The 15,434-nt window shown below is 39.7% G+C and overlaps 2 protein-coding genes across 6 annotated transcripts in view; one reads left to right on the forward strand and one right to left on the reverse strand.

Annotated features, from left to right (window-relative positions):
- Positions 1 to 47: 47 nt before the first annotated feature.
- Positions 48 to 15,434, forward strand: part of nphs1 (NPHS1, nephrin) — a 199,603-nt gene continuing 184,216 nt past the window's right edge. For both annotated transcript variants that reach the window (XM_023330210.1, XM_023330209.1), the window contains exon 1: positions 48 to 727. The gene's annotated coding sequence lies outside the window, so the exon portion shown is untranslated. The remainder of the gene's footprint in view (positions 728 to 15,434) is intronic.
- kirrel2 (kirre like nephrin family adhesion molecule 2) overlaps positions 3,299 to 15,434 on the reverse strand; it is a 44,506-nt gene continuing 32,370 nt past the window's right edge. The window contains exons 5-15 of one of the 4 annotated variants that reach the window (XM_023330213.1): positions 13,481 to 13,631; positions 13,234 to 13,339; positions 12,876 to 13,024; positions 12,633 to 12,760; positions 9,791 to 9,917; positions 8,508 to 8,608; positions 7,611 to 7,809; positions 6,578 to 6,697; positions 6,302 to 6,411; positions 6,041 to 6,151; positions 3,299 to 5,409 (exon numbers count right to left, since the gene is read on the reverse strand). In XM_023330213.1, the coding sequence (XP_023185981.1) occupies positions 4,906 to 5,409; positions 6,041 to 6,151; positions 6,302 to 6,411; positions 6,578 to 6,697; positions 7,611 to 7,809; positions 8,508 to 8,608; positions 9,791 to 9,917; positions 12,633 to 12,760; positions 12,876 to 13,024; positions 13,234 to 13,339; positions 13,481 to 13,631 (1,806 nt within the window). In that variant the 3' untranslated portion in view covers positions 3,299 to 4,905. The remainder of the gene's footprint in view (positions 5,410 to 6,040; positions 6,152 to 6,301; positions 6,412 to 6,577; positions 6,698 to 7,610; positions 7,810 to 8,507; positions 8,609 to 9,790; positions 9,918 to 12,632; positions 12,761 to 12,875; positions 13,025 to 13,233; positions 13,340 to 13,480; positions 13,632 to 15,434) is intronic. The other 3 variants (XM_023330214.1, XM_005798421.2, XM_023330215.1) reach the window with 3 other exon arrangements.

The following is a 15,434-nucleotide window of genomic DNA, read 5'->3' on the forward strand; positions in this document are numbered from 1 at the left end:
CCAAAAACGTGCTTCACTGTTCATTTTGCTTGCTAATGTGTTTATAGACCAAAAATGATTATGCGAGGGCCTAATTTTAAAGCATATAACTAATGGGAGCTAAATTAATTTTCAGAATGTGATCTGCCAATGTTCACACCTGAACAAAGAAGCATTATGATCTAAAATGCTTTGTAAGGGAGGAAAACTGATATGCCACCCAGGTGTTCAATCCCTATTACCATGGCAGGAGCAGCATCATGATGCTTCCACATCCTTCCACCGGAATGAGGAAGTTGGTTGGAGCTTATGGGGAAGACAGATGGAGGTAATTAACATGACGTCAATCAATCAATCAATCAAATTTTATTTGTATAGCACATTTCAGCAGCAAGGCATTTCAAAGCGCTTTTCTCACCTGTCAATCATTCTAGGGCGTTTGTAAGCACGTGACCTCAGTTTGTCCAGAAGTGTGTGTTCCTTATCTGGAGGAACTGGACCTGCCTAAACGGTGCCGGGGTTCGTCATTACTTACTCATAGAGATTTCGGGGGAGATGATAGTAAATTGTGATTCAGTGTTGCCCATGGGGAACAGCCGTTATCCAGAGGGCGGACTACAGTTTATTAAATTTCCAAAACCCAAACGGAATCTGGAACAATGCAAGAGACGGAGGAAGGCCTGCAGCCTCATGACCAGTTGAATGAAACTGTGATGACTGCAACTACCACATGCTCATCTGCACGAAGGTAACTGGTCGTAAACACCCCATTTTTTCGTCATAGCAACACTTATCGATAGTCAAATCAGAGATCAACAAGTGAAGGTAGTTATGCTTGATTTCATGTGTGCACATTTTCCAACGAGCACCTGAGTCATTTTGCTTATAAGGCAAAAATGTTTCGGGTAAAACGTTAAGTCATTCTTCTTATTTTGTGTTTTGTTGGCGGATGGAAACCAACTTACAATATACGCTGTTTGTTTGTTGCTGTACTTCCGCAAGGGGGCGGAGCCGGTGTCATGTCAGGAGCTATCCTGGAAGACAACCTGTCAGTCTAAAAGACTTAAGACTAGGGAAGAGCAATACTGGTGTTTTTGTCCTATCCAGTAGGATAAAAACACTAAATATAAAGCTTTAATGGGCTGGGTTTAAACAATACTAAGTCATTTTTGTTATAATGGTATCTAGGTAATTTATTAATCATTTTAATTCAGACAGTGATTCTTGAGAAGTGGGACAAAATGGGTTTAAATGTTCCCTTTTTTTTTTTATTATTCCTCAAGTTTATGTATACAAATATGACAAATAATGTTTTGGAAATGTAAAGATGCTAAGGTGCAGGCTCCCAGTTGCAATTTTTTTTTTGAAAATGTAATCTTTAATGGACCTGACAGAGAACTTTGTCATCACCATCCGACAAAAATAAATAGAAAATTATTTTTAATGACCCTATTAGTGATATTTTTATTCAGTTTTACAGACAAATGCTTCTCAAGAAACAAAAGAAATATTATTTAAAACAAAAAACAACAAAAAGTCCATCTGACGGAGTTGACAGTGCATGACAGAGTTGACTCAGAACAGAAGGTGGTGACAAACTAGTAAGTAAAATGAAATACTTAATACATGTGAAGATTTTAAATTATTACTTAAAATTAATTAGCTACACACTTAAGTGAGATTTGTCAACACTATCACTGAAAGAGTCAGACTGATGGAGTTGACGAAATGCCAAACTACCTCAATTTATATGTTACTCTGAAGGAGGCCGTATTGTAGCTCATCAGGTCCATGAAATCTTTACAGTATACTAAAATTAAGCATTTATTTCACAAACTTTCATCAAAGTTTTGTAAATTGTCAGTTATGGCGTTGACACATCATGGTAGTGATGAACAACTTAGGAGTAAAACAGAAGAAAAAAACTAAAGAATAACATATGCTAACCAGAGCTGCTTAGCCCTCTTAGCAAAGGAAGAGAAAGGAAGAGGTCATGGGGTCCTCAGAAGTTCCGATGCCCCCTAATAATGCCTAATTTTTTATTTATTTTTTTACATTCTTTTCATGTCTGACGGTGTTGACAAAAACTTGGGACAAATTTCAATTGAGTTGGAAAATATATAAAAATTATTTTTAATTCAATTTATTGATACTTTTATAATTATTTATTTGAATACTTATACTTAATTGTCATAATATATTAACTTAGTATTCCTTAAATTGTTTTAAACTATTATAATGTAATGAGTTCTGCTCCAGGACAAGGGATTTTAAAGACACCATCCATCTACTACAATGTTTAAAATAAAAAATATTCAGCAAACCCCAGGAAAACATACATTGTTGTGCTCACATGGCCCAGGTTAGTTTAGTCAGATATTTGAAAAAATAAAAAAAATTAAAAATTGTGCTTTATGCATAGGATCTGTTTTATCCCTCTTCTCAAGAATCACTGTTAGACACAAACCTAATCAAAATATTGAATAAACACCAGCTAAAGTAGCAAAACTCAGCAACAGTTAAAGGAGGTCACTGACTTTATCTCATGAAATGTCTCTTAATACAATACTGGGGCACTTTGTCTGGCATGTCAAGCAATGGTCTTTAAATCACAGAATTTGTATCATGAAACATTTTAGCAGTTTTTAAGCTGTAGGGTGTTAAGATGTAGCATCTGTATACCTTGATTCTAATTACCAAGCCATTCTTAGAAGGGAGACTGGTTTTAAGATATTACTTCTAAATACTGTGACTTGGACTTCTGGATTTCTATTATTTATTGGTTTGTTTTTATGTTTTTCATATTAAAGAACTATGTTAATAAACCCTTTTTATCTGATTGTGCAGTTTCAAAAATACATCACCTGCTTTGCCCGTCTTTGACACTGTCTTGTTTTGTAGATTATGTTGTACATAATAAATGCATGTGTTGGGAGAGCTCATACCTACTCACAGTGGAATTGTAATGAGGATGTACCTCTCCTCCCTGTCGTGAGCAGCATGCATACCTGGGGAACAGTGGTGACAAGACAAGCTCATATTGTCAAATAATACCTTCCTTTGTCACAGCTCTATCTTATTACCCTACCAAATGGGCATGTTGACTTCAGGAGGTGGATACACATATAGTGGGGGTGGTGGGAGATCTACTGTCTCATCTGTCTTCATTAAAGTCACAGCAGCAGTGGGAGAATTGGAAAATCAACATAGACAGTGCTGCTAATTTATGTATTCATCACTTTTGCTACATGGGATGCTTTGTTTGTCGATGTGAAGCTGTAGCTGAATAACTTCCAGAATTCACTGGAGCCTGCTTCTTTATTGGAAATGGTTTTATTTAAATATAAATATGTGTACAAAGGTACAAGCAACAATAGCTCATTTCTAGCAAATAAAATTCTTAATACATTAATATAAGAATGAACAAAGAAATGGCAATTAGTTGTGTTCAACTGAAAGAAAATGAGCATTTCAACTGCATTCGATGATTGAACAACTCCGATGTGAAATTCTGTGATAACCACAAAAAAACAACAAAAAACCCCAACAAAAGACAGATTACATATGTATATAAAGATACTTTACAATAGAGCAGCTCACAAGCTGTACTTTAAGGCTTATATAAAATATAAAAATAAAAGACAAGCGATGATGTTGGCCTCCTCTCTTTCAGCGACATTTTCTTCTCTCGTCAGGCTGCCCTGGCACTAGCTCGCATAGACAAATGGCAGTACGGAAAACATCCAGGTTGTGAGACGCAATGGGATTGGGTGCGGAGAATCCGATACGCTCAAACATGAAATGGAGATGAATATAAATGCTGAAAATTTGTCACAAGACACATCGTTTGCATGCAACAGAGAGAGAGAGCAAGAGCCATTTGTACAGATGCGCAGTGTTTCAGGGTAGTACTGGTTCTTGTAAACATGTTGAGACAATTCGATTGAGTTGTAAAACTTTTAAACGGTCCACTTTAGGACCACGACTGATGCATCACTTATCCCGTCTGAGCCTCCAGAAGTTGATGTCACGTTCAAGTGTGTTTAATGTTCAAGATTGCCAACATTTCCCTCAACACCACTTTTGATTGCTCTTTTAAGATCTTACCATTTGTTTTACAATCAGAAAACAAAGTTGTTTCTTTTCCCCCCCAAGCGTTGGCCCATACTTTTCCCTATACAGTTCTTTCCATCTTTGGAATTTCATGGCCTAACCTTGTCCAACTTGTACAACATAGTTAATATATACTGTACACACATTCTCCTTGAATTTCTGTGTTATCCGCTGGCGAACAACACTTTGATGTCCAAAACCTGTTATTATCATAAGACGCCTCAGGAACACAGCTAAGTTCAGATGTATTCCGGTGATTACGCCTCATACAGTACAGCGCCTGCAGCACTTGTTGGTCAGTACAGCTAGCCTGTTGTGCAGTATAGGATAAGCCTGTCTTTGTCAATAGCTGTCTTTTGTTAATGATAGAAACACAAATGTGCTTAGAATTGCTTTCGCATGCCAACAAGACACCAAATGACAGACAATAAAAGGCTGTTCATATTGTTTTTTTTTCTTTTTCCTTTAACATGTTTTAGCTTTGTGAGATCTTCTTTCCCAGTCTCCATGAGGTCATTTTTGACATTTAGTGTTGACTCAAAGTTAAGTACTGGAATGCAGGTTAAAGGATATGCCAGCTGAGTTGTAGCATTGTCCCAGTTGGCCATTTTCATGTTCAGAAAATTAAAACCTGGTGAGGTATCACACAATGCTAGATTTTCCATCTTGGCATCCATCATAGGTTATCCCAAGACTGTCCACGCAAATCCTTGCAGGACCGTGTGAGTAAACAAAGTCTCTTTTCATGTTAGTTCAACCACAAATGTGGTATCTACTCACTTCTATTTTGCTGTTAACATTTTTTCGGTTCAATCAGACATGAGTTTGCATGCGTTGAGTCTGCCGGCCATAGTCAGACTGCTGGGAGGACACTTGAGAGGAGGCGTAGGAGAAACGAGATGAGCTTGATACCTTGCTGGCCTGATCTGATTGGTCGTATGCATCAACCTTCTCGTAGGAAGCCGGCTTGACATAGCTGGTGAAGGCACGACCGTAGGTGGCAGGAAGGTAGGCTGAGCCACTGTAGAGGGGATCTGTGGGATATATGGCAGCTGTTTGGGTGGGCGACTGTGGCTGCTGCTGCTGGGCTGGTGGCTGCTGTTCATATGAAGATCGACTCACAGTATTAGTGGCGTATCGATGGGAGAACTCGTAGATACGAGGCTGAGAGCCATGCTGGCCATACATGGGGCTTGGAGAAGGCAGCTGTGATGGCGTGTAGACTGGCCGGGAGTTGGGCACGTACTCTGAGAAGCCACTGTTGCGGATGTGACGGTCATCGTGGCCCCTGACATTGTAGTATCCGTTGGTGGGGTCCTATGATTGACAGAGGGAATGCAAATCAGTAATGCCAAATATGTACAAAATGTTTTGTTCATGTGCAAAGGTTGAAAAAACAAAAATGTACATAGTCCTTTACAAAAATATTCACACCCCATGAACTTTTCCACATTTTTTTGTGTTATAACCACAAACTCTTGTGTTGTAGATCAGTTTCACAATCTCTGCAGCCTGTAACAGGTCTTCCTCCGGGTTCACTTACTATTGATGACCCTTTTCAACTAGAACGAAAATTAGGTGTAACAGCAACGTGATTTTCCACTAAAGCTATATGATGACATGCTGTTTTTATTTGTTGTTGGGCTGAAAATGCAACATCGTGGCAATGGTGGTAGGAGTTTCTCTAGCAATTGGTGGGTTACCAGTTTGATCAGTTTGATCAATCTGTTAGCCTCTGTCATTGTGCCCTTGAGCAAGACCGCCCCCAGGGCAGCTGTGGCTATTATCCAGTCTGTCAGATTGAACACCCCAAATTATTATTGACAGGATAATGAAATTATTGAAGTTTGTGGTCGCATAATAAAATGTGGAAAACATGTATGAACACTTTTGCAAGACACTTTACTTGCTATACTGAAAGTGTCTTTTCAAGTCTTTTAAGTTTTACCTTGATGTCCGATCTTTCGTCATCCTCCTCCTCCAGGAGGTCACTGTGTTCTGTGCGAGATGTCCCTGGAGACTCGCTGCTGTTTGGAGCCTGAGGGAAGACCAAGCATTTCTAAAGAATTACAAGAACGAACAAGACCTTGCTTGAATAGGAACAAAAGAAAAGTTTGAAGTTTCTGCTTCAATGTTAATGTAACCCCTGTCTTTCTAGCTCCCATCACTGTCTGACACACAGAGAAGGTTAAAAAAAAATCAAACTTACCATTGGTTCTTTGACATCCTCCTCATCATCGTTGCCACGAGTAGCGTTGTGATCACTGTGAACAATCTGAACCCTGATATCACTCTTGGAAAGTCGAGTGCATCTCTTACCTGTGGGAATTGAAAAGAGTTTTACTTGACACACCATGGCAAATTTCTAAATGTACATATCGTTTTAAGTGTTTTAATATAAAGCCACAAGAAAACCTTCACTGTTCAGAAGAGAAAAACAAACAATTGTTTGATTTGAAGAGTTTCCTATCTTGCCCATACTGACCGTTGAGCTCACCTTTGCCTGTGTGTCGGCAGCAGAGGGAGACGAGTGTGATTACACAGATAAGCAGAACACAACCTCCACCTACTGCTCCGCCGACAATTATCAACATAGGGAGGGCCTCTGTAAAAAGAAAAACAAGAGGGCAGGGGTGGATGGAAGAAAAGAGCATATTTAGATGTTAGAAATGTGCTTAGCAAATGAGGAAAATTAAAATGGAAGAATTAGAGAGACTTCATTCATTTGCCTTGCTAATCCCTTAAACCCACTATGGCTATAAATCCATAAACAGTACGCCTCAGTCCTCTCACAGCTTCTGTAGCATATGCTCATGTGGACAATTCGGCATCTTGCAGCATGGCTATTGTCTCTAATCTCTCTGACGGAAGGGTAACAAGGCCTGACATGCAATGAAGCAATAGACAGTAATCTAATTAGAGATTCCAGGAGATACTGCTGCCCCTTTCTCTAGAGACCCTCGCTCTGATACATTGATGTAAATTACTGTCGAGGACCTTATTTTTGGCGTTTGCTGCAGCGAAGGTTACCAGAGTCACTGCTCAAGTGGTACTATTGGTTAATTTTAAGACCACTTCAGGGGATATACTGCCTGATTTTTCTAAGTTATGATATGGCCACAAACCACAAACATATTTGTTCCCTAATCGATTTACATATTATGGGGCAAACACAATCATTAACATACCCATCTACTCATTAAATTATATTGCCTTAGCTTAATTTAGCTAAGGCAAGTTAGCTAGATGTTATAGTTAGATGTTATCTAACTAGAACGTCTTTAAAAATCACATGACAGAAACAGAATCTCCAAAAACTGTTTTTATAATATATATACATTTATACTGGAAGACACTGGGCATGGCTGATTCATTTTGATTATTATGTGCCACCTTGACTAAGTAGAAGCCATTTCATGATTTCACTTCATTGAGCCAGTTCTGCTCAAGTGATTTATGAGTCATAACTATAGCAATATCACTGTAACCTTTTGTACAGAGCTGCTGTCAGTGTTTACCTTGCTCCTTCAATGTGACCAGGGCAGTGCCGGTGCCAAAGCGGTTCCAAGCGGTGCAGTTATACCGCATCTGAAAATCCTGCACCAAAGTCTCAGACAGGACAAGAGAGGAAAGGACCCCATGGTCAGTGGTCACAGTTTGCACTGAGTATCGACCGGAGGAACCAGAGGACAGACTCATGTCTCCAAAGGTCCAAACCTGTGGAGGGTAAACAATGGGTAGTAAATTGCTTTTTTGTGATGAATCTCTCAGCAAATGACCAAAGCAAAGGCATGCACACTTGTTTGTAGATCCCTGCCTGCCACTGACAGAAAACCAGTTTATCTGTTTGTTCTGCTTTCCCTCTGCTGACCTCCAAGGTGCTCTCTGGCTGACATAGCTCATAGGCTCATGTTTAAGCTACCATCCACGTCTGCCCTGCAGGTGAGGCCTAAAGAGGGTTAGGAGGCTGCACAACGAAATAAGGCTCCGCTCTGCTGTCTCCACCATCAGGCCAGCAGGGCACCTGTCTCTCATTCCTCCACACACCCTAATTATTCTCTTCCAACCCAGCATACCTTCAGCAGTTCAACAGGGTCAGCTAAGTGATGCCCCTTGGGCTGCTAATTGAATGTAGTTTGGCAAATCCTGTAAAAACCTTGTCGTCCGCAACTCCCCTAACTCTGCAATCCTTTCAGCCTCTTTCTGCAATTACGGCCGTGAATATGTGTGCCCAAGTGTGTATCTTTTAACAAGTGAAGTAGAGGTGTGTTAAAGCAAAAGTGCAATGGTGAGGTCAAGGCTAGCATTCCTCTGACTGCTCTCTCATTTGGGTGTGGCAAAGAGGAACATTTCAGTGTGTTATCCCTCCAAAAATGAGAATGTGAACCACAACACAAGTAAAGAAGCTTGCTTACAATCTTATCAGGTGGAGGGCTGCTTCCCACCCGGCACTCGAGTTTGCCCTTGGAGTGCTTGACAGCATGCTGCGTTGTGTCTGCTGTGATGATAGGCGGACCTGGTGCGAAAAAGAATGATGGACAAAGAAGACATAGAAAAAGGAATGATTATTTGTTTAATAGCAAAAGCAACCACAAAAAACTTCTATTTTTAGCGTTGCTAAAAAATATGTTTAGCTCTATTATTATATTATAAGGTCTGTCAGAAATGAAAAATGGCAGAGCTTAAATAAATCCCCTTATGATGTTTGTGTTTATGTACGCAACATTAGCAAAGTAGCATAACTGCTACAGGAATCTAGAAAAGTGACTGATATACACTGCAATACTACCAATTTAGTTAACTTAGTCAACTACTCCAATGAGCATGCAGAGTATTTTTTACATAGACCTTGTAGATGATGTGTCTTTAAATGGCTGTTGCCAGGTCCTCTTTAATGGGTTGTGTGCTCCAGAGTTCATCTTCTGTGTAGCCACTAAATTTACTGAAGAGACCTGTTCACCGGGCTCTCTAAACAAGCTATAACAAAATTGCTGAACATCCAGAATGCTGCTGCAAGAGTTCTCTCTAGAACCAGGAAATATCACCAAATTAGTCCAGTGCTCAGATCTCCACACTGGCTTCCTGTTGCGTTTAGAATACTTTAAAACAGCTCTACTTGTTTATAAGTGCCTTTGTGGTCTAGTGCCAAACTACATCTCTGATATGTTGGAGCCCTATGAACCAGTTCGGTCTCTGAGAACGTCGGGTAGGGTCTCCTATTGGTGCCCAGAGTCAGGACTAAACACAGCAAGGCTGTATGTCAGCATTACGCTCATAAAGTCTGGAACTGTCTTCCTGAAGAAGTGAGACAGGCCTCGACTCTTACTCTGTCTTCAAGCACTACATTTTTCTGTAAATCACTTTGAATTGAAATACAATTTGCCTTGCCTTGTACTCCATCCACCTGCCCTAATAAATTATTGGTAATAAGAGTTTGACCACATGGTACCTGTGATATTTTAACCTGCCCAATAAAGCATCAACTTTTCACCTATCCCCTTTTTTTTCTTTTATTTGCAGTGAACTTAATGAAAAAGCATGAAGAAATAATCAATTTGTAATTTAAAGAAAAGTCACAGAAAAAACAGTTTCAGAAAAAAGCTAAAAAGTATAATTTGCAAATGTCAAAGTATCCCAAAGTTTTACTATGGAACAATACATTGTGACTGTGCAGTCATTTTCTGAAGAAGTCACTCACCATTTACTGTTAGAATGACATCTCTTTCTGCTACTCCTATACGAGGAACAATGGCCTTGCAGGTGTATGTTCCAGCATCCTCCTGGGTAACAGCCTTCAGCTGCAAGGTGTTGCCATTACTGAGCACCTGGTGAGAGATCCAAAGAGACAAGTGAGAAATGTGTTAGAAAGAGAAAAAGCAAAAATGAGGCAGCGGAGGGAAGAGGCAGACAAAGGAAGTGCAAGCCTTCATCAGGGGCCCCCTCATTGCGGAGGCAGTGCAGAGGTGGGCTGACCATTGTAACAAATGCTGGTGGTTGGAGTTTAATTTCATTGTGAAGAGCTTTAATCACAGCATTAAGCACTCCAGCCACCGCTGAGTGACCGTGCTGCTGGGGAGATTGTTGTAATTAAACAGTGGGGACAGATCGTGGCATACTATGTGTGAGTGGGCCCTAGCCTTTGGAGCTCCTACACTCACTCACTCCTTAGCTCATTGATCCTGTCATTCCATCAAGCTGTGATTAATCCATTTATCCCCACTCTGTCCTCCTCCCTCCTTCTCCTCATCTTCACATCCTCCCTCTCACTCTCTCCTTTTTTTTTTTTTTTTTTTTGTATTTCAACACACTTACAGAGTAACCCAATTAATCCATTACTCATGGCTGTGTGAGGGACAGTGGCAGTGGGTGGATTCGAAAAATGCCTGCACATTTTGCTCAAAGTGGTTGAAAGTGTTCGTTCTGAGAGATGACGGCACTGCTTATTTCATCCAACAGCGGTCTGCTTTCTCCAGCACGGCTTCAGAAATTATATTAGTGGTCTGGAAAGAAGCTCCTAAGGGACGCCTCCTTTAATGGTGTGTGCAGCGAAAGACATTTACTAGAGTGATGTAAAGTTAAGATGGAAACTTCCCATTATTTCACCCAAGAAAGTGACTTTGAAGAGGCAGATTCAGATGTTGTGCATAGACATGTTTTACACCAAAGTCTGTTTTTGGATAACATTATTTAAAAAAAAAAATTGAACTCAATTCACAAGCACTTTAACTATTATAAAACAACATTCTTGCTTCCTAATAAATGACAAAGAAATATTTGACAACAATGAGTAGAGTTTGGAAGCTATCCAGCAAAGAACAATCTACTATGATCTTGCAAAGTGAAGTCGGAACAGTTAGCTTCTTAACCCTCCCTCAGCTGCTGCTTCTGTTTTGGGGATGCATATAGACAATCACTTACAGGACACACACATTGCGTCTAATTGTCACATCTGCCTTGCTTTTCCTTAATATGTCTAGCTGGGATTGCGGGAAGGTTAAAGGTATAACAGAATTTTTTTGTTATAAGGAATGAGTGCCTTACTTGCAGTAGATAATCCTCTTTGGGTCTTCAGTAAATATTAATCCAGATTATTGGTCGCTGTAGATGCTAATTGCTAGTTCGAGTGAAACCATCTAAAACTCCAAAATAATTATTCCCAAAGTTACATCTGTGCTATCAAATTGCTCTATGTGTAAGATTTTACAGTTTGAGATTTATTTTCTTCATTTTCTTGTAAAGCAAGAAGAAATGTCAATGCTTTTTGGAGACAAACACAAAAACCTTACCAGATAGACCTGTGAAACCTGGACTGGGTTGTTCTGCACATGATGAAGATTCACTAAAAAAAAATTTAACTTGTAGAGTTGTAGGTACGAGGTGGTGTGCCAGAGACAACATTCCATTGTCAAACATGTTCTTGGAACATAATTAAAAAGATTTTTTTGAGACTCGCAGTCTCATATAAAAGTTTATTGACCTTTTCATAGTATAACTTTCTTGTTATGTTGTTACTCTGACTGGAAACATTTTCAGTGTTCTGTTGTCAGTATGTGATTCACTGGCAGCTCACTGCCTCCAACCTCAACTTACTGTGTTAATAATCATCAGGCTCTATCAAACTAGCCACCCACTTCAAACATGAAAACGGTTTATAGATTCACAAAATAGTATCTGCACAAACGTCCATGATGGTAGAATTTTAATTTTGTCTTGCTCTCTCTCATGAGCAACATTTTAAAGTTTTTTTTATCAATCTTATGTCAATTTTTCATGAAAGTGTTAAAAAATAAACAAGAAATTCCAAATAATATGAGTAGGTCAAAAATTTTAATAAAAAAATTATGTCCTCACATATGAAATCACTTGGTTTTTTGACATAAATGCAATGAAAACATGCTATTGGGTTGTCTAAAACATTATCAACCCAAATAGATTTTGGAAAATGGATTTATTTTTTAAATTGCTGAAAATCTGAAGGTCTGCCATAACTCTGAGTAGCTATTAGCATCAGCCTCTGGGACCAATTATTCTCAATTTACACAAACTGACCAAAACTCCAACTTAAAAATGATTAAGCACCCCTTTACGCGATTTTCTATTAAGCTAAAACAACAACTAAAAACACTTACATTTGTCAGGAACAAAGGAGAAATATAGATGCATCTTTTATTCAGTGTCAGGGAAAATCTGATCTTTTTGTAAACTGTGGGGCGTCACTTAGACAGTAATTCTTTTTGTTTGAACCAGTTGTCGGCTGATTGATTGACCAACTGATTGCCTTAGACTTATGACAGCATGCCATGTGCACGTATTTGTCTGTATGAATCTGTCATTGGGCAGACAGTTTTCTGCCAGAGGCTGTAGCCCTAAGGGAGCTAGCTGTGAGAGGTGTTGAAGATTCAGCCAGGAAAAAAGTGTTGGAAAAAGTGTGTGGGATTCATGCCTCTAGGCCATGTGTGAATGTTCCTCTCTGGAGGAACGTCTGCGTTGAAGTTTTACTATTAGGATAAAGTGGCGACTTGTTTTCTGGGTTGACTTACCACGCTGGAGCCATGCTTTGTCCAAGCCAGGGTCAGAGGAGGGTTTCCAGTCCATGCGCAGGTAAAGGCTGCATCCATTCCTATGTCTACAGTCATCGGCTTGGGCTCTGACAGTAGTCTTGGGCCAACTAAGGTAAAGTAGGCAGTTTTAATCAATGAGGAACTACTTTTTATTGTTTGACCTTAAAATTGTCAAACAATAGCCAACTGTACCGCATGACATGCTCCTCCAGCGAAACTTACATTGCACATCGACCAGAGTGCTGACGTTGGTGCTGCCCACAGAGTTTGACACCTCACAGGAGACTGGGTCGGTGAAATAAGAATAATCCACAGTCACCTCAAGGCTGTCCCCATTGGCTTCCGAGATGGGCACTCCTCCTTTCGACCACCTTGGACAGTGGAGTAATCGCATTAAACTGTTGCATTCGTTCAGGAAAGGCAATTAGTCATGCTTATGAAAAAGACCATTAGCAGATTTAGGAACTGTGCCAATCAAAGGCTGCCAATTAAAAGGCCCATTTAGCCATTAATTTTATTGTATATTTTCAAGCAACTCGGGTGTTACAAATAATTGAGTCATCATCAGACAGAAGTGTACCTGTAACCAGTGATCTCAGGGTTGGCAGATGCAGAGCAGATGAAGAGAACTTTGGCCCCCTCTGTCACGGTCTGAGGTTGGACTGACAGGGTCACCGCAGGTGGATCTGTGAGGACCAAACAAGTTCATGTTAAATATTTAGGACTGAAACTGGTAACCACACAGAAAACAATTCACACACTCTTCATTAATTTTTATTTTTTTTCATGTTTTAAAAACTTTATGGACAGGTGCATGCTGGACTCACGCTGGACACTGATGGTGACTGAAGTCTGTCGTCCAGCGGGAGCAGCTGGGTTGAGAACCCTGCAGGTGTAGGTGCGTCCGGAGTCGCTGTCTTCTGGAATGATTGGAAGCATACTGACAGCTGCCTCCCTCTTCCCATCCTCCATTAGGGCCTACAGAATTTGGACAACAATGGTGCAGGAACTTAGGAAGGAAAATCCGATCAATGTTGCACAAAACAAGTCAGTACCTTATGACATTGTGGTCCAGTTCTTTGGAAAGTAATTTATTTTATGGTGCAGCACAGGAATATTGTGCTGCTCCCACATTTCTGAGTGTTCTCTGTCAGCGCTCCTTGTTTGTCATTATCTTTAAAATCTATTTACTGCTTGGAAATCAATACTTCTAAGTAAGTAAAGGTGTAGATTCTTAAGATCTGGCTCAGTAGGAGCACTCCTTCTCTCTTCTGCTTCTCATTCACACATAAAAAAGCTCCACTCCGCAGCGATGAAGTGCTTTGCAAAATGTTGATCTCCCTTAAAATTTTTCATATTTTGACATGTTACAACCACGACCTATATTAGGTTTAACTGTGTTTTTTATGTTGGACTAACACAAAATATTGCATCTATTGTAGGTCAGAGAAAACAGATAGTTAGATTAATAGGGATAATCTGTAAACATTAATATTAAAGTCTTGCTATATATTCTAAATTGGACTTAGGTCTTGACTTTCTCTTGGCCATTCTAACACTAACATTCTAACCCATAATTAGTCTAAAGTAATCCTTGCTATATGCCTGGCTGTTTATTATGTCTTTAGGGTCATTGTCTTGCTGGAAGGTAAACTTTCACTCCAGGTTTTCTTTCCCTCCATTTAGCTCCATTCATCTTCCCATCAACTCTGACCATTTTCCCTATTGACAAAAAAAGATTTCCCCAAAGCGTGATGCTGCCACCACCATATTTTCCTATGGCGATTGACATGTTCAAGGTATCGGATGCATTAATTTCTATTATACACTGGTTTTTTTTCCTGAATTTTTAATTTTGTTCTCATCTGCCCAGAGCTTCTTCTTCGACATGTTTGCTGTTTACCCTACATGACTTTCAATAAACTGCAGCTAGGGCTTCGTATGACTTTGTTTCAACAATGGCTTTATTTGAGGCAATACTCTCCCTCGAACTTTTTCAAGGGGAATATAAAGGTCATATTTTTGAAACACACGACTTAAAGTCATTCTGTCAACAGATTTTCAAAACCTAAGTGGTGAATGCAGCTCCTCCGGAGTTACAATTGGTCTCTTGCCTGCTTCTTTTATTAATGCTCTCCATGCTCAGTTTAAATAGGTTTGCTACAATACGGGCTCCATTTTCAGATAATGGATTAAAAATTGCTCTGAGAGGTGTCAAAAAAAATGGGAGTTTGTGTTGTAAGCTAACCCTGCTTCTCCACAACTGTATCCCTGACCTGTCTGGTGCATCATTTGGGCTTTATGATGCTGTTTGCTCTCTAATGTTCTTCAACAAACCTTTGAAACTCTTTACAGAACCCCTGTATTTATACTGGGATTCAGTTACACAAGATTTTATTAAGGGTAAGAGTGAAGGGGACTGAGTACAAATAGATCGCAAACTGTTTTGTTATTGGTAGAAAATTATGTAAACCATACATCATTTTCATTTAGCTTGCTTTCACGTGAACCCCCCCCCCCACAAAAGTATTTGGTAAAAATGTGCAATAAAGCTCAATAGTTATAAAAAGGTTTTTCAAGCAGTACACAGAGAGTTGGGAAAAATAACTGCAGCGGCCACAGAGAAAGGTATGTGTGTTTTTACTTTGGGGTATGGGGGGGGGTTATGATCGTAAGAAGGAAGTGTCACAAATCGAGTGCGAGCTAAACCTTTTCCACTGACAGCCAAATCAATGGAGCAGGTCTTTCACTTCCTCGGCCTGACACACAAAAAGCATTTTT

The sequence above is a fragment of the Xiphophorus maculatus genome, chromosome 3, assembly GCF_002775205.1.
Source record: "Xiphophorus maculatus strain JP 163 A chromosome 3, X_maculatus-5.0-male, whole genome shotgun sequence".
Lineage (NCBI taxonomy): Eukaryota > Metazoa > Chordata > Actinopteri > Cyprinodontiformes > Poeciliidae > Xiphophorus > Xiphophorus maculatus.